Source organism: Theropithecus gelada, chromosome 14 (genome assembly GCF_003255815.1).
Source record: "Theropithecus gelada isolate Dixy chromosome 14, Tgel_1.0, whole genome shotgun sequence".
Classification (NCBI taxonomy): domain Eukaryota; kingdom Metazoa; phylum Chordata; class Mammalia; order Primates; family Cercopithecidae; genus Theropithecus; species Theropithecus gelada.
Genome location: NC_037682.1, coordinates 10044650 through 10069413, shown reverse-complemented (window position 1 = coordinate 10069413; position 24764 = coordinate 10044650). Strand labels below are relative to the sequence as shown.

Here is a 24764-nt window from a genome sequence, read left to right as displayed (position 1 = left end):
ATATGCCCAGTAATGGAATTGCTGGGTTGAATGGTAGTTCTGTTTTTAGCTCTTTGAGGAATCACCACACTGCTTTGCACAATGGGTTGAACTAATTTACACTCCCACCAGCGATTTATAAGCATTCCTTTTTCTTCACAACCTTGCCAGCATCTGTTGTTTTCTGATGTTTTAATCAATAGCCATTCTGACTGGTGTGAGATGGTTTCTCACTGTGGTTTTGATTTGCATTTCTCTAGTGATCAGTGATATGGAGCTTTTTTTCATAGTTTTAAAAATATTTTTTGAAATATCAAAATTTTAGGGCCAGGCAAGGTGGCTCACGCCTGTAATCCCAGCACTTTGGAAGACCGAGGCAGGTAGATTACCTGAGGTCAGGAGTTCGAGACCAGACTGACCAACATGATGAAATCCCATCTCTACAAAAAATACAAAAATTAGCCAGGCTTGGTGGCAGGTGCGTGTAATCCCAGCACTCTGGGAGGCTAAGGCAGAAGAATCACTTGAACCCAGAGGTTGCAGTGAGCCAAGATCATGCCATTGCACTCCAGCCTAGGGGACAAATTGAGACTCTGTCTCAAAAAACAAACAAACAAACAAACAAAAAATCAAAATTTTAGACACAGTCCAAGTGACCATGAACGGGAGGGCGGTTAAATGTGTGATGGTAAATCCATACGGGGGGTTACCATGCTACTGTGAAATGGGAAGGAGGATGTTCACAAAGCATGAGGAAAGGCGTCCGAGGTACACTGTTGTGGGAAATCAACGCAAAGGGGAAGAGTACCTTTGTGTAAAAGGAGTAAAATCAGAATGTGCGTCTCCCCTCGCTTATATTTTCAGAAAGAAAATCTGGAAGGATGCGCAAGAAACTAAAAATGGTTCCCTGAGGGTGGGTGGAGGTGGGATGGGAGAGAGCCTCTTCACTCTACACATGTTCGTAAGTTTTCTATTTTTGAACGATGTGAATTTACTACCTATTGAACAATTTTAAAACTTTAAGAATGTGTTTGAAGGTACATTATGATTTTTCTGGAAGAATATAACTTGTTGGTGGCAGTTGCCCCAGGCAATTGGGGATTAGAGGAGAAAAGGACTTTTACTTGCCATTTTACATACTTTGAGATCATTTTGGTTGTTATCATATACATCAAGACTTCTCAGGTATAAATGACTAATTATGATTTATGTTGACATATTTCTAAATACGTAGGTGTTTTAAATAGGTGTTTTACCTGGGGTCCTTTGAGCAGTGGGACTGTTGGAGTCAGGGTGGAAAAAGGGGGCCTTCCTTTCATTCCTCACATGATTCTGTGATTTTTGCAACACGTACACTTTAAGAAAAGACAAGAAAATTGAGTTAAGGAGGTTCCTATCATCCTCCCTCCCTGCAAAAAGGCACGTGGGTGAATTTAGGAAGATTTGCAAAAATGAGTTCTTATAAGGCATAATAAGATCTAAGAGCTCTAAGCTGCTGCTGGGCAGTGAATTGGAGAGGAATTCGAAAGCGAAGAAAAATGATTTAAGTTTGTAGTGTTATTGGTGGAGGAGGGGGTAGTCCCCAAATTTATGTCCCTCAAAGAGGAATTAAATAACTGAAGAGGTGAGATCTGCTTTTGGCCTTATGTGGCTCATCAATATCTCCTGTTCAGTGAGGTGTGGCCTGTTCTCTGGAGCAGGAGGATAATTTGATATTTTATGGTTAATGTTTCTTTGACTTTCTGATGGATCATTGGGCATCTTTACAAGAGTACAGTGGAAAAAGCAATCAAACTGGAGTCAGGATCTGAGATCCTGGAGAGCCCTGTCCCTACAGCAGTATGAAACTAAGAAAGAGCCTCACCTTCTGCCGACTCCAGATTCTTCCAGGATTTCAGGGAGGAGTCAAACAAGAAATCCCTGTGATTCCAGTTGGATCTGAAATACTGCAGCTTCAACTGGAAAAGAAAAAAAGGAAGAACGATGGGTCCGCTGTGATGGTTGTGGTGATGGTGTGATGGTGATGGTGATGGTGGTGATGGTGATGGTGGTGGTGATGGTGGTCATGGTGATGGTTGTGACAGTGGTAGTAATGATGGTGGTGGTAATGATGATGATGATGATGGTGATGATAGTGAAGGTGATGGTGGTGATGATAGTGATGGTGAGGGTGATGATGATGATGGTGGTAATGGTGATGATGGTGGTGTTGATGGTGGTGATGATGGTAGTGGTGAGGGTAATGGTGGTGATGATGGTGGTGATGGTGGTGGTGATGATGATGGTGGTGGTGGTGGTGGTGATGGTGGCGATGATGGTGGTGATGGTGATGGTGGTGGTGATGGTGATGGTGGTGATGATGGTGGTGATGGTGATGATGGTGGTGGTGATAGTGATAATGGTAGTGGTAATGGTGACAATGATGATGATGGTGATGGTGGTGATGATGGTGGTGATGGTGATGATGGTGGTGATGATGGTGGTGATGGTGATGATGGTAGTGGTGATGGTGATGGTGGTGATGATGGTGATGATGGTGATGATGGTGGTGGTGATGATTGTGGTGGTGATGGTGGTGATAGTGGTGGTGGTGGTGATGGTGGTGATGATGGTGGTGGTGATAATGATGATGGTGGTGGTAATGGTGACAATGATGATGATGATAGTGATGGTGGTGATGGTGGTGATGGTGATGATGATGGTGGTGGTGATAGTGATGATGGTGTGATGGTGATGGTGGTGATGATGGTGATGGTGGTGGTGATGGTGATGGTAATGATGATAGTGACGGTGGTGATGGTGATGGTGGTGGTGATGGTAGTAGTGATTGTGGTGATGGTGGTGGTGATGGTGGTGATGGTGGTGGTGATGATGGTGGTGATGGTGGTGATGGTGGTGATAGTGATGGTGATGGTGGTGGTGATAGTGGTGATGGTGATGGTAATGATGATAGTGGCAGTGGTGATGGTGGTGGTGGTGATGGCAGTGATGGTGGTGATGGTGGTGGTGATGGTGGTGGTGATGGTGGTGATGGTGATGGTGGTGATGGTGATGGTAGTGACGGTGGTGGTGATGGTGATGGTGATGATGGTGACGGTGGTGACAGTGATGGTAATGATGATGGTGACGGTGGTGACAGTGATAGTGGTGGTGACGGTGGTAGTGATTGTGGTGACGGTGATGGTGGTAGTGATTGTGGTGACGGTGATGGTGGTAGTGATTGTGGTGACAGTGATGGTGGTGATGGTGGTAGTGATTGTGGTGACGGTGATGGTGGTGGTGATTGTGGTGACGGTGATGGTGGTGATGGTGGTGGTGATTGTGGTGACGGTGATGGTGGTGATGGTGGTGGTGATTGTGGTGACGGTGATGGTGGTGATGGTGGTGGTGATTGTGGTGATGGTGATGGTGGTGATGGTGGTGGTGATTGTGGTGATGGTGATGGTGGTGATGGTGGTAGTGATTGTTGTGATGGTGATTGTGGTGGCTAGTATTTATTGTCAGGCCCATTAATTATCTCATTTAATCTTACTACCTTAAGTGGAAGGCCCTATCTTACAGACGGAGATACTGAAGTTCACAGCAGGGAAGGCAACCGCCTAAGGTCATTTGGGGGCCATGCTGGTCTTTGGTTTAATTGATGAGAAACCTGGGCTAGGAAGGTCAACTCCACAGCAACTCTAGTTCTGTGAATAACAGGGGTTTACGTTACACAAATTAATTTAATGAGGCACCCCAGAGGGCTTGACAACTATAATTGGGGGCTGCCTGCCTTCCTCCCCAAGCCCTTCTCTCCCCACCCCTGCCTGAAGACCCTTGAGGGATGGGCACCTGGGCAAGATGTGCCTAGTTTGGGAAAGGCTACAGTCCCAGGTGTGACCGCCAGGTGGCAGAGCAGCTGCACCAAGCCCTGCCCCCAGCAGCCCCAGAAAAACAGAAAATACAAATGAAAAATTCCTTGGCCTGGAAGCGGAAAGTCAGTTGGAGATTCCGGGAGCCTTCTGGCAGGTCCAGGAGGTTTGACCTTCTGCTGTAAGCAAAGCCTAGGGGTGTCCATGACAGGCAAAGGGCAGGGAAGAAGAAAAAACGTGAAAGCATATGGACGGAGGAAGGAGAAAGAATCGAAGGGCTTCCTGGACACCTTGGATTCCGGCAGCCACCTCCAGCCCAGAGATTTTCAAAGCAAGGCCTGGGCCCGGTGTGGTGCCATCAGTTGGGGACTTACTTTAAAACGTGCACTCCTGGGCCCAGCCCACCCTGCAGCAGACGCTCAAGAAACTGCGTTCTAGCCAGCACCCCAGTGGCTTCTGGCACATGCTGAGGTTTGCAAATACCGACACAGAAACACGCTTCACTCTGCAGGCGAGAAGCCAGGAGCCAGAGAGAGGAGGCCACCACGGAAGGCCACGTCTCAGGGCCAGGCCTACCCCCAACAGCACGGTGCTTGCTCAAAACAGGAATAGGGTGCAATTCTTTGCACGTTAGATTAGGCCTTTGGGTTGTTTTGGACGGGGGCTCTGTCCAAGGAGTCCCTCTCCTGCGGCCTCCCGGGCTTTAATTTGGGTTGGTTCTCCACCTCCCCCAGTCCCTCTCTGCGATTTTAAAATTCGTAACAATTTCCTGCCTGGAGAGGCTGAAGACGGAAGGGGCCCCAGCTTTGAAGCCCAGGCCTAGAATCCGGCTCCCCAGCTTCCTGGCCAGCCTCCATCCTCGCCGAGTTCCCCAAGCCCTCCAGGGAGGTTCTCAGAGGTTCAGGGTCCAGACACCCACCCACACCTCACCCACACTTCCAGCACTTCTAGGACTTCTTTCCGGAACTGACTCAGCCGCTTCCCTCTCGCGCTCTGGGAAGTGACTTCGGGCTGACCCTCATTCTGACCCAAATCCTGAATTCTAGCTTTTGGCCAGGATTTGGTCCGTGACAGGCTGGAGACCACACAGCAGCTGCCCAGGGGCAGCGGAGAAAGCTCAGGCTGTGGCGTCTGGCTCCGATCTGGACTGTGGCAAGTGACCTTGGGCGAGCTGCCTTGTCCTCTCTGAGCCTCGGTTTCCTTGTTTAAGGGAATTTACCTTGTTTCTCTGCTGGGCTGCCACAAGGAGTGAAGGAAGGGGTGCAGGCAGTGAGGTCAGCCCAGAGCTCAGCACACTAAGAGGCACCACCCAGATGGCCATGGGGGAGGGCTGGCTTCACTCTACCTCGCGCAGAGCCTGGAAACGGGGCTGGCCTCAGAGGCTGGGTCACAGCGTCGTGATTCTGCTCACTTCCCCAACTGCCCGCCTGCTCAGCTGCGGGCCCACGAGGGGCTTCAAAGAGAAGCCAGGAAATGGTAGCCATGGTTTCCACTGGGGGAGCTTACTGTCTAATAAAGGCAACCTAAAACCTCGGAATAGAAGCTTCCCGAAATAGTGAGTCTGCAAGCTGGTCTCCCCGGCACTGCCTGGTAGGAGGTTCACATCAGGAAAGAAAAGAGCACAGACTTGGGCCCTCCTGCCAGCTCATGCCCACCCCACGTCCTCTCCCACGCCCACCTGCACCATCTCCCCAGCTAGGGAAGGCCCTTCCCAGGCCGCACATCTGGCTTCAGAGCCTTGAACAATTGTCAGGAGGGATGAAGTTTAGGCTGACCGTTTTCTGATTTAAAGGGCCTCACGTAGAAGGTTCTAAAGATTTAAGAATGAGATCAACTGGCCAGCGGGGAGTGGCTGAGGCCTCAGGTCCTGAGACATGAACTGCCTTCCTCACTCAGAAGCCCACGCTGAGATTAAACTTTAACCAACTCAGTGAGGCAACAGCCCAGTTGATATTTCTTCCAAACTGTAATTCAGTAACATCAAAGCACCCTGTCTTTTTTTAATAGAATCTGCCTGACTTTCACTTTTGGTGCTGGAGAACTCAGAAGGTGGCTCAGCCCTCTGGTCCACACTTGGTGGGCAGCTCGGATGCCCCAGGCAGCCCGAGTAGAGTGAGCTTAGTCCCGTTACCCCCTCCGCAGAGCGCTGGGGCATCCGCAGTCACTCCTGGAAACAAGAGAAGGAGGAATTTCCCGGAGGCATCATAGGGCTTCCTGGGACCGACTTAACTGGTTATTGGACAGTGCTCCACCCTCAACCCAGCCGAGGGGTAGGAGGGCAGAAGGTCCTGGTGGCCCTGGATCTTGTGGCTGTAACCAGTTCCAAACAGCAGTTAGGTCAGCTGTCCGCTCAGCCGAGGCAGCTCCGTTCATGGCATTCTCAGAGCTCTTGGAGCAAGCCGGAGGCATGGGCTTCTTCCAGACCCTGCAGGTCCTCACTTTCATCCTCCCCTGCCTCGTGATACCTTCCCAGATGCTCCTGGAGAACTTCTCAGCCGCTGTCCCAGGCCACCGATGCTGGACACACATGCTGGACAACGGCTCTGCGGTTCCCGCAAACATGACTCTCAAGGCCCTTCTGACCATCTCCATCCCGCCAGGCCCCAACTGGGAGCCCCACCAATGCCGCCGCTTCCGCCAGCCACAGTGGCAGCTCTTGGACCCCAATGCCACGGCCACCAGCTGGAGTGAGGCCGACACGGAGCCGTGTGTGGACGGCTGGGTCTATGACCGCAGCGTCTTCACTTCCACCATCGTGGCCAAGGTAGGGCCTCCCCCAGAGCCACTCGAGTGGAGGTCAGAGTCATGGATCAGGTTGGTTGGACTCCAAGGTCCAGTCCTGGGAGGGACCTGCCTCCTCAGGCCCTGCTCACTCTCGAGCCTCTCAGCACCTCGTCAGCCACACGCAGGGGAGTGGGCGGCAGGGATCAGTCTACAGATGGGGCCAGCCCAGGCTCCTGGAAGTGCGGGGTCACCTGGACGGGCACCTCTGAATGCTGGCACCTGGACATTCGCCAGCCTCGTCTGGTCCCGGCCCTGCTGACCCATCAGCCATGACCCCAGGCAACTCAGCTGCAGGGGAAGTCAGGGGTAAGGGGGGATCTGGCTGAACTGACCCAACAGGCTTCTTGCTGAGACAGGCCAGGGTGACCAGACATCACCCTAGAGGTGGGTGGAGGATGAGGAACCTGATCGGATATCGAGGCTGGAGTCAGAGGGGATTCTTGCTAAACTGATTCAGCAGGGTCCTTTGCTAAAACTGGATTTTATGAGGAAGCGCCCAGATGGGCCCAGGAGAAGGTTCAGGAACCTGACTAAAGTTTAGCCAAGCAAAGACTTCTGGTCACCCCACGCCCATTTCCTGATTGGTGATAATGGGCCAGATTCGGATCAGGGCTCCGGTTCCAAAATGAGCAAGGAGCCTTCAAGAAGCATCTATTCCACTGGTGACTTCACTCAGTTGACATCTAAACCCCTCCTAGCAGCAAAGCCAGCCCTCGCCCTGCACCTGCGAAGTGGCAAACACATCTCCAAGGCGTCTCTGCTGCCACAACCTCGCCACAGTCTTGTGGGATGGATCCTATGACAGTCCCCATTTAAAAACAGAGAAAAGGAAAACACAGAGAGGTTAAGGGGCTGTCCCAGGCTTCACAACTACAGTGTCCCGGAGCCTGATTCAATCCCGGCAGTCTGCATGGGGGACAAAAGCAAGGTTGCGAGGGGCGAGGAGGGGCAGCCTCCTTCAGGCAGATGATTGGGGATGGCCTCTCCAAAGAGGCAACATTGACACTGAGACTTGGATGGTGAGGGGAGGAATCGGTGAAGGTCAGGAGCCCCACAGAGCAAACGTCGTGTCTAGAAGCATGTCTGGGATTTGAAGGAGCTGAACAAGGCCCAGTGCATCTGGGCACAGGTGCTGAGGGGCCAGAAGCAGGTGCGGGGGCATGCTCTGGAAGTGAGATTTTCTTTCTTTTTTTTTTTTTTTTCTGAGACAGAGTCTCACTCTGTCACCCAAGCTGGAGTGCAGTGGCGCAAACATGACTGACTGCAGCCTCTAACTCCCAGCCTCCAATGATCCTCGTGGCTTGGCCTCCCCAGTAGCTAGGACTATAGGTGCATACTACTATGCCCAGCTAATTTTTTTTTTTTTTTTTTTGACACTGAATCTTGTTCTATTGTCCAGGCTGGAGTGCACTGTGGTGCAATCTCAGCTCACTGCAACCTCCGCCTCCCGGGTCCAAGCGATTCTCCAGCCTCAGCCTCCCGAGTAGCTGGGATTACAGGCATGCACTACCACTCCCGGCTAATTTTTGTATTTTTAGTAGAGAAGGGGTTTCACTGTGTTGGTCAGGCTTGTCCTGAACTCCTGACCTCTGGTGATCCACCCACCTCGGCCTCTCAAAGTGCTGGGATTACAGGCATGAGCCACCACGCCTGGCGTAATTTTTAAAATTTTTAGTAGATACGAGGTCTGACTACATGGCCCAGACTGGTCTCGAATTCCTGAGCTGAAAGGATCCTCCAGCATTCCAAAGTGCTGGGATTACAGGCATGAGCCACTGTGCCTGGAATTTTCTTTTAAATGCAAAGAACCTCATCATCATCATCCTCATTGGAGGGTTTGGAGCATGGAAGTGATTTGGTCTGACTTGCATTTTCAAGAGGTCACTTTGCATGGTGGACAAGCTCTGTGAGGGCATGGGGGACTCGCTGGAGGCTACTGCAGCTGCCCAGGTGGGAGGGGAAAGAGAGAGGTGGGGGAGCTGTCGGGCCTCAGTGGAGGACGGGCTTGGGGACCGGTGTGGGGTGTTCAGGCAAAGGATGACGGGCCCTGGGCTGGAGCCACTGTAAAAATCCCAGCCAACTGTGCCAAGCTCTCTCTAGTCACCCTCACTGCTGATGAGAGGACCAGGTCATGGCTCCGTCTCTAGAGGAGACGATAGCCCAGCGGAGGCAGTGGCTCTGCCACATCCACCTGGCCAGCACTCAGTACAGGTGGAAGCCGAACCTGTCATGTCACCCCTGCCAGCCATTCCCTGCCCCTGCCTCCCACTGCCCACATTGCCTGCCACCTCACTGCCCACCCCTGCCAGGTACTGCCAGACACAGCCACACATTGCCTGCCACACTTCTTTTTACCCAGAAATTGTTCATTTTCATACCACTTCTGCCCCTTCAAGGCCCGGCTGCCCATTAGAGTCTGTCCTCTTCGTGAGGGGCCACCGGGCCCCATGGAGAGGCCTCCACACGGCTGGTGGACACAGAGCCAGGCCGCACTCTGTCCTGCAGCTGGGCTTCCCGTGGGGGTTGTAGCCCCATGGTCAGCAGGTCCCTTCTACCTCTGTGACCTGGCACTGGGAGTCCAGGGACCCTAGTGTGGGTGGCTAGCCCCAAGGGCTCAGGCTGGCCAGGTGTCCCTCGGCCACACCCGGCCCCACGATTCCACACCCCCCGAGCTGAGCCACTGCACCCTCCTCTTGCAGTGGGACCTGGTGTGCAGCTCCCAGGGCTTGAAGCCCCTGAGCCAGTCCATCTTCATGTCTGGAATCCTGGTGGGCTCCTTTATCTGGGGCCTCGTCTCCTATCGGTGAGTGCCTCCGCTCCTCCCAGCTCCCAGCTCCCTCAAAACAGAGTTGAAGACTATGGGGCAGAAGGTTCAGAAATGTCAGGCGAGCACCCCATCCCCCCCTCCATCTCCCTCCTGCCTCCTCTGTTTCTTTCCTCCCCTGGCCATCCCCACCAACCCACAGACTGTTCCGGGTCCCCACCTCAGCAAGTCGCCCCAGACCCTGGCCTGGTTCCCCTCACAGGGAGGTCACCCCAGACCATCTCCCACTGCCCCCATTCCCTCTTCCATACTCCAGCCAGATGGTCATAGGCCTCCTCCATGTGGCCGTGCTTGGACCCTGTGCCTCAGAGCTGTCCTGGCTCCCCATCCTCCTCTCCTCTGTCCTTTGTCCCCCAGTCTCAAAGCCTTTCCAGAAGCCTCACGTGGGCCAAACACTGGCCAGGTGCAAGGGACACCCCCAGCAGAGATGGGGGAAGGGGCGGTAGGGAGGCTGGGAGACAAGTGCCTGCTCTTCCCCAGCTTGGAGCCAAGCAGGGCTCAGGACACAGGTGAGTAAGTTAGGCCACCTTGGAACGTGGGGGGGGGCTAGGGAACAGGGCACGCCAGGGCCGGCCGGCAGGACTGGATATGTCTCATACCAGGTGACGCTGAACCCAGGCCTGCTGGCGGGAAGAAGCGTTCTCTGTGACATACTTTCTTCTCTTGGCTTCCAGAACATCCTCACTGCTGGTTTTCCTTCCACCTCCCAGGAAGCTGTTCCCCTTCCCCCTCTTCCTGCTCCCCCTCCTCCTGCTCCCCCTCCTCCCTCTCTTCCTGTTGTGGGAGCTGAGCTGCTGATTCCTCACCACCCCGCTCACTCCCCCAGCAGCCTCCATCAGAGGACATGGACCCCCGACCCATGGGCCCCTCTGCACCTGCGCTGTCCCCGGCCTCCCTTCCTCACCCCACACTCGCCTGGCTCTTCCTCCAGGACACACTCAGCCCAAGCCCCTCCCTGCCACAGCATCCCCTTGCCTGAGCCACCATCTCCTCCCACCAGGCAGGCTGCAACCCCTCGCAGGTGTCCTCTACAGTGGCCGTCCACGCTGCCACAGCACTGAGTGACTTTGCAAAATCTTGGAGGTTGATCTGGTCAATAAAAGCTGGCCGGAAGCCCTCCAAGGGCCCCACTGCACTGAGGACAGTCCCTTTCTGCCCACCCCCTGCCCTGCGCTGGGCTTCCTCCCACCCCCAGCTCCACCAGCCTCCTCCTGGAGCTCCCTGCACCCCTGCAGAGCGCCTCAGTGACTGTGCTTCACCCAGAAGCTCCTGCCCATGCTGCCTGGTGCCCACACACAGGCCACAGCTCAATGCTCTTCCTTGGGGAGGCCCTCCCAGGCCACAGAGCCAGAGACTCCTGCCCAGCCCCAGGCATGACTATCTCAGCCGCTCCTTGCTTCCCTCATCACTGTGCCTGGCTCTGACCATGACTGACTGGCTTAAGTCTTGTTTATTGTCCATGTCCCCACAAGCACACAGGAACCCAGGGACTGTGCCCCAGAGCTCAGCTCAGCACCGTGGCAGACATGCAGTCATTATTTTAGCAATGGAGGACTGCCTTCCCGCTCCCTCCTCCCACCACCCTACTGGCTCTGGGGTCTGACTACCTGGGTCTGAATCCCAGTCTTACCACACCCAGTCTTGTTCTACAAGGTAGATCTCTTCCCTTCTCTGGGCCTCAGTTTCCCCCCAGCAGTGGGGCCTCGCACCTGCCCGCGCGGTTGTCGTGAGGATGAAGCGAGTGTCCTTGCTCCTGGATGCTGCTCAGACAGGCATGGCCAAGGTCCACCTCGCATCTCCGTTCTGAGCAGCACCGGCTTTAGTGGCACTAAATGCAGTCTCCGGTTCAGGCTCAGCCAGCCTGGAGGCCACTGCGGCCCAGGACACTTGGGCAGGGCCGAGGGCTCTGCATCGCCCCATGAGCACCCCTTTCACAGCACACAGATGAGAGCAGTGCCTTGCAAAGTCTCAGCCTCTTCACTCCCCAGCCCCTTGCCCAGTGTCTTGATTCTCATAGCAGCCCTGTGAGGCATGTCCTTATGGATGCCCTTGTGTTACAGATGGGGAAACTGAGGCTCAGAGATGTTGAGTCACATGCTCAGGGTCACCCAGGAAGGACAGAGCTGGGCTCAAACCCAGGCATCTGATGCCCAAACCTGTGTTCTTTTTTATTTATTTATTAGAGACAGAGGCTCACTCTGTTGTCCAGCCTGCAGTGCAGAGGCATGATGATAGCTCACTGCAGCCTTGAACTCCTGGGCTCAAGCCATCCTCCCTCCTCAGCCTCCCAAGTAGCTGGGACCACAGACGCCTGGCTAATTTTTTAAATTTATTTAGTAGAGACTGAGGTCTCACTATGTTGCCCAGGCTGGTCCTGAACTCCCGGCCTAAAGTGATCCTCCAGCCTCAGTCTCCCAAAGTGCTGAGATTGCAGGCATGAACCACCGTGCCCGGCCCCAAACCCATGTTCTTAAACATTGAGACCGAACTGCACCCTCCCGTGGCAAGGTACTGCCACTTTTATAACAAAAACACTCTGAGCGTACCCCTAAAAGTTCCAAGAAAGATGAGCCTCCTGCAGGAGACCCCCTGGCGTTGTTGAACTCCTAGAAGGCAAGTGCCTGCCCACATATCCACGTCCTCAGGGGCCCCTCTCCAGGCCCCGTGTGCTTCTCTCCTTTGACAGGTTTGGGCGGAAGCCGATGCTGAGCTGGTGCTGCCTGCAGTTGGCCGTGGCAGGCACCAGCACCATCTTTGCCCCAACACTTGTCATCTACTGCGGCCTGCGGTTCGTGGCCGCTTTTGGGATGGCCGGCATCCTTCTGAGTTCACTAACACTGAGTGAGTGCCCAGCTCAGCGTGCTGCTGCCATGGGGGCGGGGGTGGCAGGAGAGCATGGGGCTCAGGCTGCCGCATGAGGCCTCACCTGCACGTGTCTGCATTCTGCAGTGGTGGAGTGGACCATGACCAGCAGGAGGGCGGCCACCATGACGGTGGTGGGATGTGCCTTCAGCGCAGGCCAGGCGGCACTGGGTGGCCTGGCCTTTGCCCTGCGGGACTGGAGGACCCTCCAGCTGGCAGCATCAGTGCCCTTTTTTGCCATCTCCCTGATATCCTGGTCAGTATGATGTGGGACCTTTTCCTTAGGAGACCCAGGGTGGGAGGGCGTCCCTTCACTTTCACTTCTCTGGCTGGCAGGAGGTCCAGAGCCATGAGTGCCACAGAAGGGCCATGGCATGAGCAGGGCCCTCGCTGGGGAGGGACGTTGGAGATTGGCAGTCCTAGGCTGAGTGTTGCAGCCCAAGGTCTGTGGCTCCCATCCAGCCCAGACAGGCCAAGATGGGCTGGCACAGCATTGGTTCAAATGGTGATCTAAAAAATATATTTGTAACTAGTTGCTAACATTTAAAAATCAGAAGATTTTTAAAACAAACAAAAGCAGTATTTTTACCTTCTTTGGAAAAACTGGAAGATCCAGGGGCACTGGGCCGAAGTTTGGGCACAGTGGAAGCAGCCGCTCTCCCAGTCCCCCAGGCCCCACCGCCACCATCCCCTGGGCTGAGGCTGTGGGCATCGTCCTTCCCCAACGCTTGCACCAGCCCCCACCCCCCACCCATCAGCTTCACTCCTTCACATACAGTGCGGACCAACATTGGATATGAAAATAGATCGTTGTCACTACAGTTTTAGGGGCTGCAAAAATCCGTGAGGTCTGGAAATTCCTCCTTGGATTGGCACTGAGGAAGGAGACAGATAGGTGCAGAGGGTCTTAGGTGCTAGGGACATACAAGTGAACAAAACAGGCAAAAACCAGGGGCCCCATGGAGCTTACATTTCATACAGAGATCAATAAGTGAAGAGGAAGGCCATCCCTTACAATAATTAGGCCATCCCTGCCACACTGATCAGGTGTGTACCAGGTGCTTACTAACATATCTTCTAATAAGGAAGATGATGCCATTACCGCCATTTTCAAATGAAGGACCGAGACCTAGAAAGGTTAGTCACTCACCCAGGGTCACACACAGCCGGTGAATGCCAGAGGCAGGATTTGAACCCAGGCAGGCTAACTCTTCACCACTACGTCAAACTGCCTCCGGAAGTCCTTCTTAGCTTCCCTGCAAACAGGGCTGAGAGCCGGTGGGCTGGGCAGATCCTGTGCCTTCCACCAGCAAAATGCTTCTGGCCCATGTGCCCCTGAGGTTGAGGAGAAACAGACTGGTTTTACAAAATCACCTGGTTCTGCCTGGGAATGTTTTAAACGTGCTTTAAAAAATAAATGAATAAATAAAACAGGCCAGGTGTAGTGGCTCACGCCTGTAATCCCAGCACTTTGGAGGCTGAGGCGGGCGGATCACAAGGTCAGGAGATCGAGCCATCCTGGCTAAAGGTCTCTACTAAAAATATAAAAAAATTAGCCATGGTGGTGCACGCCTGTAGTCCCAGCTACTTGGGAGGCTGAGGCAGGAGAATCACTTGAACCTGGGAGGCGGAGGTTGCAGTGAGCCGAGATCGCGCCAGTGCACTCCACCCTGGGTGACAGAGCGAGACTCCATTTCAAAAAAAAAAACAGTACCAAGTGACCTTTCTATCCTAGAAATGGCCCCAGAATCACTGGTGAAGCAGCCAACTCTAGGGACACCCATGCCCAGGCCACCTGTGCCCTGGCTGTGTGCAGGACTCAGGTGGGCAGGCCCCAATAGCCAGGCGAGCCACCTCCATCTGGGCCGGTGGGAAGGTGAGCCGCCAGGCACTGGGACTCAGCTTTATTCTGAAACCATCGGGGACTGCCAGGCTCCTGGCTGGACAGCAGCAGCACAGAAGCATCTGCCTACTCGTCACTCATCTCAGCTGAAGGGTCTATGCCACTGCCCCTTTCCACCCCGCCCCGGGGGAGAGCCCAGCGTGCACCCCAGCTACACACCTGCCTCCTTACAGGTGGCTGCCAGAATCCGCCCGGTGGCTGATTATTAAGGGCAAACCAGACCAAGCGCTTCAGGAGCTCAGAAAGGTGGCCAGGATAAATGGCCACAAGGAGGCCAAGAACTTGACCATAGAGGTGAGATGCTGCTGTCTGTGAGACTTGACCTGGGACAGGACGTGCACTGATGGATAGTCCATGTGGCCTCCAACATCAGCACCACCCACTCCAGCACCACCTCCACCAGCACCACCACCAGCATCTCCACAGACACCACCAACACCTCCATCACCACCTCCACACAGACACCACCACCACCACTAATCCCAATACCCTCCCCAACAGCACCACCACCGTCCACACCCGCCATCACCTTCACCGCCATCACTCCATCACCACCAGCACCACCAATACCATCACTAACCCCACAGCCACCATCTCTGCAAAACATCACCACCGTCACCACCATCGTCACCATCTGTAACAGCACTGTCATCATCAACGGCGCCCACACCGCCACCTCCATCCCCCACCACCTCCACCCGCACGTGGCACACACCCACCTCACGGGGCTTCTCGATGTGTCTGGGGAAACAGAATGTGCTTATTTGAAGGTAGCTGTTTTCAGGAAGCAGGTGCTGCCAGAGATTAGAGTGAAGATGGGGCGGGAGGATCAAGGAAGACTTCCAGAAGGAGGCAAGCTAGAGCTGAGAGGACCAGGGCTGAGTCAAACCTGCAGAAGAGCCAGGGCCTGGAGAGAAGTTTTTCTGCTCCATCCCTGCCCCTCCCCTAGAGATCCGGCTTCCAGAGCCTGAGGCGCAGGACAGGCTCCCCGTCACTCTGGCCACTCGGACAGTTCTCTGGCACAGGGGATGGGGCGGGGCCATTGCCCTACCATTCACAGTACCCCCATTCTCCCCGGAAGGTGCTGATGTCCAGCATGGAGGAGGAGGCAGCCGCTGCAAAGGAGCCGCGGTCGGTGCTGGACCTGTTCTGCGTGCCCGTGCTCCGCTGGAGGAGCTGCGCCATGCTGGTGGTGAAGTACGCCGTCCTGGCGTCCCTCCCCAAGGCAGGGCTGGGATAGGCAGGAGGCAGGGTGTCTGGGGGAAACAGCACCCGCAGGCCTCAAGGGGGTGCATTTCTGTCTGGGACAGGACGCAGGCAGCCCCAGGAGGCAGGAGTCCTGGCAGACCCCAGAGAGGGACTGTGCACTGGTGGGGTCTGGAGGCTGCCATCTGCAGGAAGCTAGAGGGAAAGGCTGGGGGTCCCAAGGTCCCAGGGAGGTCCCAAGACAGAGGCAGAGTCAAGGTCCCTAAAGCCAGGGGACCAGCCGTGGCCAAGGAGTACCACTGTTTGTCAGCATTAGAGACTTACCACTTTCCTAGAGAGTATGGCCATGCTCCTAGAGGGTGAACCCGCATTCACTGACCCCTCCACGCAACCTCACTTCACTGATGGGGAACGGGGATCCCAGAGGGGTAAACAACAAGCCCAAGATGATAGAGCCTGCATTGGAACCCGGCTGCGCTAGCACTTGGCTTACTGGTACTGTCACCGCCAGGGCCCGCACCACCAGACCCTGGCCCACCCCAGGACCCAAGGTCATCTAGGCCCAGGAAAAGGCCCTTAAAACAAATTCAGTTCCGCTGACCGAAAGAGCATATTAAAAAGCAAGGACCAGTCAGGCATGGTGCTCAAGCCTGTAATCCCTCACTTTGGGAGGCTGAGGCAGAAGGATCGCTTGAGCCCAGGAGTTCAAGACCAGCCTGGGTAACATAGTGAGACCCTCTTATCTCTACTGAAAATCAAAAAGTGAGGCAGGAGGATCGCTGGAGCCCAGGAGACAGAGGCTGCACTGAGCTGAGATTGTGCTACTGCACTCCAGCCTGGACGACAGAGCAAAGAAAAAAACCTTAGGACCAGGTTTGACTGGGACTTTTATCTTGAAATAAAACTAAAGCTTAGGAAAACGTTTCTTTTATGCTATATTTAACCACATGTGGGTTATGATGGCAAATATTTCCTAATCTTAGAACAAAGATAGATCAAATGCCTTTTTTAAAAAACTTCCATTTTTTTTCTGATAAATCAGAAGAAGTGCTCTTGCTGCAAACACCCGGGACCTGTTTAAAAAAAGAAAAGAAAACCTTCCAGGATTCCTCAGGGGCCGGCTCTGCAACCTTTGTTATTCAAATCAGAGGCTTTGAAGCGGGTGACCTTGTGGGTTTTCTTGTCTTGACTTGTTAACCCAGTTGTTATCTGTCCAAGGCTCCAGCGTCGGCCGCTTTTGAGCATCAGCCAAGTGACTCTCACGTCACTCACATAAACTTCATGAAACGCTGCGGCTTGTGCATGAATCGCGATTTTACTCTGCCGTGGTTGGGCTGGTGTTGTCCAATGTTTATTGGGTGATGCAATCAGGTGACCCCTAAGGGGAGGGCTGGGAGGAGTGTCTGGGTTGAGCAGGGAGGGGCACAGATTTTAAACTTGGCGGAGAAGAATTTTACCTTGCAGCCACTTGTGGATCCAAATCCGGTCTCCAAACCATGAGAATTTAAATACTGTAAATTCAGCTACTCGTGAGCCGGTGGGTAGGGGAGTGGGCAGAAAGCAGACCCTGAGATGGAGAAGAGAAGGGAAGGGGAGATGCAGCCATAGCCTGGGCCCGGCCCAGCCCCTGGGAGCATGGGAGCTGGGGCCCTTCTAGGTGGTCCCTCTGCCCCGTGAAGCAGTCACAGGCTGCTCACCCCAGAGGAGGGGCAGCACTCCCAGGGGCTGGGGGACAGGCTTTCCATCCTGAATGCGGTCTGGGCAGTGCAGCCCAGGGTCTCCCGAAAGGCCCCGTCCTGCCATGATTCCCATCTTCCAAAACAAAGGAACTGGCACAGCGTGATTGGTTATTGGAATCAAAGTCAGAGAGGGCTAGGCCGGAAGTGAGGGGCAGCTCGGAGACCCCCAAAGGCAGGCTTGGTCCCAGCCTGAAGAGGGCCGAGTCTCCCAGCCAGGGAGCCAGAGAGGCGATGCCTCAGTCTATCACTGCCCCTGACCCAAAGCCCGTATGTGAAGGGATGGGGGCACCACCCTGCTTGCCCTTTCCTGGAAGAGCCTGAGCCTGGGGTTGTGTCCTGAGCTTAACAGGCTTCTGGGACGGCTGGGCGAGACAAGCCCGGGATTGTCCTCCGGGGTAGGCCGTGTCCTCCCAGGCAGCTCCTGGTGGGAGGTGCTGTTGCGGTTGGGGCGCCCTCTCCCCGGCAGGGCCGGGACCTGACTTCCAGCCTTGCCCGCAGCTTCTCTCTAATGATCTCCTACTACGGGCTGGTCTTCGACCTGCAGAGCCTGGGCCGTGACATCTTCCTCCTCCAGGCCCTCTTCGGGGCTGTGGACTTCCTGGGCCGGGCCACCACTGCCCTCTTGCTCAGTTTCCTTGGCCGCCGCACCATCCAGGCAGGTTCCCAGGTCATGGCTGGCCTCGCCATTCTGGCCAACATGCTGGTGCCGCAAGGTGAGGTGGGAGGCCTGGGTGGTGGGACAGGGCCCTGCTTCCCCGCCCACCCTACTGCTCTCAGCGTGGGGCCACATCCCCTTCCTGGCCCCGGGAGCTGCCTCCCTGTCTTCTTTCTGAATGAGGGAGGCTGCGAGGACCTGGAATCCCTCTCCATGTCTCCTTTTATTGCTCAGGGTGGGAGACTGGGGGAAAAAGACAGGGCCACACGTCCTGTGGTGGCAGCAGAGCTGGAAGGAAGGCAGGAGGGTGCCTTGCGGCTGGCAGGGGAAGGCCTGAGTGAGGACGGAGGCGGCCGGGGCCCTGCAGGCTGCAGCGAGAGCCCAAGTTCTGAGCAGCTGCAAGGAAACTGGCAACGGCGAGCCCCTCCCAGCGGTTCAGGTGCCTGCTCGGAACAACACACTGGGGAGGCCAGGCCTGCAGCCAAAAGGTGGCCCAGACCTCCGCCTCCAGGCAGGGCTTCTGCCTTCCCCACACAGGCAGGCTTGGGGGCAGCAGGGAAGCTGCTATGGGCTGGGCCTGGCGCTTTCTCTTTCACAGCAAGAGGCACCTCGGGACCCTAGGAGCTGCGGGGGCCAGGCTCAGCCACCCCAGACCTGGCTGGGTTTCTGCCTGTGCCCCTCGGGCCCACCTGCCGTGATATCACATCCTGTGCTCCGTCCCCCAACCCTAGCCCTGGGCAGCCCCGCACCAAGCCATCAGGGCTGGGGACTTGTAGGGAGCCCAGGGGCCCCTCTGCTCCAGGCTGGCTGGCCACACACTGACTAGCCCCTGGGGACCCTCTGGGGCAAACCCCACTCTCACTCCCTTCCTGTACCCAGATTTGCAGACCCTGCGTGTGGTCTTTGCTGTGCTGGGAAAGGGATGTTTTGGGATAAGCCTAACCTGCCTCTCCATCTACAAGGCTGAACTCTTCCCAACGCCATTGCGGTAAGCTGGGCTGCAGGCCATGCCCCAGGGCCAGCAGAGCCATCCTGGGAGGGCAGTGGGGAGGGTAAACAAGGGCCTGGTAGTCAGGGAAACGCAGCCAGGGCCGCTCAGGGCCCCCCCAGGACAGCTCCTCCCCACAGAGAGTCTCGGCCCAGACGGAAGCACTACAGCAGAGCCCTGGGGACATCTGGGCCTGTGTTTTCACACCGTTTTGAACCACAGAGTCATCTGTCCAGGTGGAATCTTACAAGAACCCTGATAAGGAGACCAAGAGCTGCCCTGGTCGCAGTGGGGACCGTCAACTCATTTCCCACCACTCCTTCCCTGCCCCAAGACAGCCCCAAGTCACCTCCTTGGAGCCCAAGGGCATCACAAAACACAGATGGAAAACCAGTGGTCTAGAGTCTTCGCCACCCCCACATTTGATATTTGGGTAAACAGGCTCGGGGTGAAGGGCTGACTCAGCAGAAGGGTAGGACTGGACTCCAGTTCTCCAGATTTTTAGCCCAATGTTCTTTCCACCGCTCACTCATTTGTCCATTTTTAAATTTGTTGTTTGGACAAGCATTTATTGGTTTTGTTGATATCATATGGAAAGCCTGAGTTGGGAGCTCAGTGGCCTAGCAGGAGCATGGAGAAGCCCTTAAGTTGCCCAAGAGCAGGGAAAATGAGGTGGACCCTATAGATTTCCCCTGAAACACTAGACGTGAAAATCTGGGTAGGCTCCATGGAGGAGGTGGTATTAGAGGAGGCCTTGAGGAGGGCAATTCTCTCAGCCCAGCTTTCCTTCCCCTGGCATCCATGGGCCCAATCAACCTGTCTTCCTGCCACAGGGCCAGCTATAACAGGGATCTGGGCCCTCCCCTTCACCCACAGGATGACAGCAGATGGCATTCTGCATTCGGTGGGCCGACTGGGGGCTATGATGGGTCCCCTGATCCTGATGAGCCGCCAAGCCCTGCCCCTGCTGCCTCCTCTCCTCTATGGCATTATCTCCATTGCTTCCAGCCTGGTTGTGCTGTTCTTCCTCCCGGAGACCCAGGGACTTCCGCTCCCTGACACTATCCAGGACCTGGAGAGCCAGTGAGTGACCTGTGACCCCTGGGCGTAGGGCTGGGCTTCCTTCTGGGCCAAGATGGAGACAGGCCTGGGCCGCCTAGGGCAAAGGCTCAAGAGTATCAAGGCCTGTGTTTCTGAAACCATTTAATCTTTCCAACAATCCTGCCAGAAAGGTACAATTACTATCCCCGTACTATTACTAGAGTCAGAGAGAAAAGTGACTTATCCAAAGTCTCATGGGTAGTAGGTGATCATACCTCATGCAGGAAAATGTAACGGTTGAAAGCCCAGGCTTGGCAGCCAGATTGCCTGGGCCCATGTTCCCCACCTGCCTGGGCAAGTGACTTAACCTCTCTCAGCAAAACTGACAAAGGAAGATACAGATAGTCTCAAGTGTGCTGGTGAAATTTTCCCACAAAGAATTTCAGGCCCAGACAGATCAACAGGTGAGTTTTTTCAAACCCTCAGAGAACAGATTGTGCCATCTCACATCCGTTCTTTGAGAGGGAGAGATGAGGGAGCACTCCCTAGCTGCATTTTATAGCCAGAACCACTTCTGTGGGCTTTAACCTCCTCCTTTGTAAAATGGTGTTTTTAAAAAAAAAAACCGGCCGGGCGCGGTGGCTCAAGCCTGTAATCCCAGCACTTTGGGAGGCCGAGATGGGCGGATCACGAGGTCAGGAGATCGAGACCATCCTGGCTAACACGGTGAAACCCCGTCTCTACTAAGAAATACAAAAAAATAGCCGGGCGAGGTGGCGGGCGCCTGTAGTCCCAGCTACTCGGGAGGCTGAGGCCGGAGAATGGCGTGAACCCGGGAGGCGGAGCTTGCAGTGAGCTGAGATCCGGCCACTGCACTCCAGCCTGGGCTACAGAGTGAGACTCCGTCTCAAAAAAAAAAAAAAAAAACCAAACAAACAAAACCCAGCCTGGCTCACAGAGTTGTTTTCTGGTTTAAGGGAATTATTATTTTAAAGTGCCTGGGAAAATGCCAGGCTTGCAGCAAGCACTCTGGACATGTGGTTGTTGTGACCTGGGTGAGTGTTCATGGGGCCTCAATTCTGCTGGTGACTGAGGTCACAATGATAGTAATAATACTGAGCTCTTATTGTTTTATGTCACCTTATTTAATCAATGCAACAACCACATGAGGTGCTATTACTGTCCAATTTCTTTGCCAAGGAAACTGAGATGCAGCAGGGTTATATAACTTGCCTAAGGACACCTGTGGAGACCCGGAGAAGATGGGACTTCATTTTTTCTTTAATTTAATTGATTTTTATTGTGTACCTACTATGTTTCAGGCACTGTCCCACGCTTAGGACACAGAAGGGAGTAAAAGCCTAATACCATAGAGTTTACCCCCCAATAAGACTTGACTGTCGTTCTGCCCCAAGCCCCAAGTGCATACCCACTTCATCACATAGCACTGCTTTTCTTTGGATTATTCTAGGAAATCAACAGCAGCCCAGGGCAATCGGCAAGAGGCCATCACTGTGGAAAGTACCTCGCTCTAGAAATTGTGCCTGCATGGAGCCCCTTTAGTCAAAGACTCCTGGGAAAGGAGTTGCCTCTTCTCCAATCAGAGGGTGGAGGCGAGCTGGGCGAACTCGAGGGCCTGGCATGGCAGAGGCCAGGCATCCGCAGCTGAGTGGACACCATGGCCATCTGCTGTGGCTGAAGGCAGCTTTCACAGCTCACTCCTCTTCTCCCTGCCCCACCTTACCCCAGCCCTACAGGAGCCTGTGCAGGCGGCTATGCCCAACCAATAACAAGATGGTTCCCCTCCCTTTCCCTGCCAGGCTCATGTCTTTACACCTTCACTCAGCCACACCAACCAGAGACTGGGTTCCAATCTCACCCCACCACATACAGAGCCCTCATCTGTGAAACGGGAATGATCATGTGACCCACCCCCAGGGCAGGTATCAGGGTGAACTGATCTTAGCACCGGCCAAATAAATGGAACTTGCTGAGAGAGCTGCCAGATACAGGTGTCCATGTTGCACACTGGCCCAAGGCATGTGGCCAAGGAGGCATGAGGGGTCTGAAACTCAGCCCAGGCTACACTGGCCCCACTACCTACCCTAGCAAAGGCTGTGTCCACTCCAAGAAAAGAGCTGTTTTAATCACTTTTCATTTACCCATCGGTGAGGGAGGGCTTCCAGCCCTGTGGTTACAAAGATGGCCAAACACATCACCAAACACCAGACAGGAGGCTGGCAGCAGGTTACCACACACATGTGCTCAGAGCCCACAAAGATGACACTGCACGCCATGCGGGCCACACGGGACAGGGTGCACTGAGAATCTGAGCAAACAGCCGGGGCTGCGGGAAGGCAGTTTTGGAGCGCGGAGGGGGTGGGGCAACTCCTGGCTTCTGCGGAGGGGGGTGTAATTGAATTGTTCCATCATGCTGCAGGCTGGCGAGAAATGGAACCTTACCAGCGTAGGATTAAGAGGAACCACCCTTGGTCCCCTCACTGAGGGTTGTTCGGCCAGGGAGCCTCTTCCACAGGGGTGGAGTGAAAGGGGAGAAGGGGAGCTCACAGGCAGGCCTGCTGAGGCCTCCTGGCTTTGCCAGATGTCAAGGCAGCACATAATACTGAACCTTAACTTTTGGTTTTCAACCAAAGGGCACCCTTTTGCTGTTTGTTTTTCCGGAGGAGACACCTTTTCTAGATTCATGCCAAGACCTCCCTTGTCCAGGCTGTGAAAACTCTGGGATGGTCGAGGCCAACTGCCCATCTCAGAGGCAAGGAAGCAAAAGTGCAGAGTGGTGGAGGGGCCAGCTTGCAGAAACACGGCCGAACCCGGCCCTGATCCTAGCCCAGGGCTCTTTCCAGCATAGAAGGCTCCTAGCCCTCGTCTCCACCCCTCCACGCCCCTGATATCTGTGGCCCTGCCACTAAGTTACCCTCATGCCCTTCCCTGGAGACCCCACTCTGGGAAACCTCAATCTCAGGCCCCTCAACTCACCTCTCACACCCCGTGTACACCAGGTCAGTCACTCCTGCCCCCTCACAGCTCCCAAATCCACCTACTTCCCCTTCACTCTGGCTGCACCCTGGTTCACACCACGGTTGTAGTTCCAAACTGGTCCCTGATGTCCATATCGCACTCGGCACAACGGCCACAATGCTTATTAAAAATGCAATCCAAACCAAATCCCTCCCTGCCTGCTGAAAGTCCTCCAGTGGCTCACGATAAGGATCACACTTCTTCCCCTGCCTGGTCAGGCCCCTATGGGCCCCCAGCCTTTCCTCACACTTCAGTATATTTTAAAGGATTCAGATCATACAAAGAATGTTCTTGAAACAGCATGGAATTAAATTAGAAATCAATTATGGAAAGAGATATAGAAAACCTCTTCAAGCTATACAATACACTTCTAAGTAACCCATGGGTCAAAGAGTGAATCTCAAAGGAAATAAGAAAAGATTTTGAACTGAGTGAAAATGAAAAACTGACGTATCAAAATTTGTGAGATGAAGCTAAAGTAATGATTATGGGGAAATTGATATCATTAAATGCTAACATTAGAAAAGAAGAAAGTTCCAAATCAAATACCTCAGCTTTCACCTGGAAAGTAGAAAAAGAAGAGTTAATTAAAACTATAGTAAACAGAAGAAATAATACACAAGAGAAATCAGAGAATTGAAAAAACAATAAAGAAAATTAGCAAAACCTAGAGGTGGTTCTTTAAGATCAATACAATTTACAAACCTCTAGCCTTCCTGATCAAGGAAAAAAGAGGCTGGGCATGGTGGCTCACACCTGTAATCCCAGCACTTTGGGAGGCTGAGGTGGGAGGATCACTTGAGGTCAGGAGTTCGAGACCAGTCTGGCCAACATGGTGAAACACCGTCTCCACTAAAAATACAAAAATCAGCCCGGTGTGGTGGTGCACACCTGTAATCCCAACTACCCCGGAGGCTGAGGCAGGAGAATCAAGGAGAATCACTTGAACCTGGGAGGCGGAGGTTTCTGTGAGCCGAGATCGCACCACTGTACTCCAGCCTGGGCGACAGAGCGAGATGCTGTCTCAAAAAAAAAAAGAAAAGAAAAGAAAGAAAGAAAGAGAAAAGACACCCACGACAAATCTAGGGCATGAGAGAGGACACATCACTAATAATCCAGACATTAAAACGGTAATAAGGGAATATTCTGGGCAATAATTAACCAAAAATTTTGAACACTTTAACAAATTTCTTGAGGAACACAAACTACCAAAACTCACTCAAGAAGATATGGGTGACTTGATTAGCCCTCAATCTGTTTTTAAAATTGAACTTATGTTTGAAAACCTTCCCACAGAGAAAATTCCGGGCCCAAATGGCTTCACTGGTGAATTCTGACAACTATTTAAGCAGAAAATAATAGCGATTCTACAAGCAAAACCTTCCAGAAAATTGAAAATGAGGTATCACTTCCCAACTTATTCTGTTTCCCTGAAACCAGAAAAAGACATTACAAGAAAATAAAGCTATAAACCAACATCCCTTATGGACATAAACATAAAACTTCTTAAGAAACATTTAGCAAGTTGAATCCAACTATGCATGTATATATATTTACATATGTGTGTGTAGTTGTGTGTTTTATATATAGGTATTTATTACATATGTGTGTAGTTGTATATTTTATATATAGGTGTGTGTATATATACATATATATATATAGAGAGAGAGAGCAATATATCATGACCAAGTGGACTTTATCCCAAGAATGCAAAGTTAGTTTTACATTTAAAATCAAGGGTAACAAACCAAATTATGAACAAGCCAAAACAGAAAAGCCATATGTCATCCAAATAAACAAAGAAAGATCATTTGACAAAATTCAACAGTCATTCCTGATCACTAACATTCAGCAAACCAGGAATTCACGGCAACTTTTCCAGCCCGATCAAGG

The 24764-nt window shown here is 53.5% G+C and overlaps 1 protein-coding gene across 2 annotated transcripts; it reads left to right on the top strand.

Annotated features, from left to right (window-relative positions):
- Nucleotides 1–5812: 5812 nt before the first annotated feature.
- Nucleotides 5813–23199, top strand: SLC22A11 (solute carrier family 22 member 11). 2 transcript variants are annotated; one of them, XM_025356225.1, is made up of 10 exons: nucleotides 5813–6594; nucleotides 9314–9417; nucleotides 12125–12279; nucleotides 12388–12556; nucleotides 14377–14497; nucleotides 15285–15400; nucleotides 17647–17861; nucleotides 18683–18791; nucleotides 19668–19874; nucleotides 21304–23199. In XM_025356225.1, exons 1-10 carry the CDS (start codon nucleotides 6202–6204, stop codon nucleotides 21365–21367), a joined length of 1653 nt encoding a protein of 550 aa, XP_025212010.1. In that variant the 5' UTR covers nucleotides 5813–6201; the 3' UTR covers nucleotides 21368–23199. The 2 variants fall into 2 exon arrangements, with proteins under 2 accessions (XP_025212010.1, XP_025212011.1); XM_025356226.1 differs by lacking the exons at nucleotides 17647–17861; nucleotides 18683–18791.
- The last annotated feature ends 1565 nt before the right edge of the window (nucleotides 23200–24764 follow it).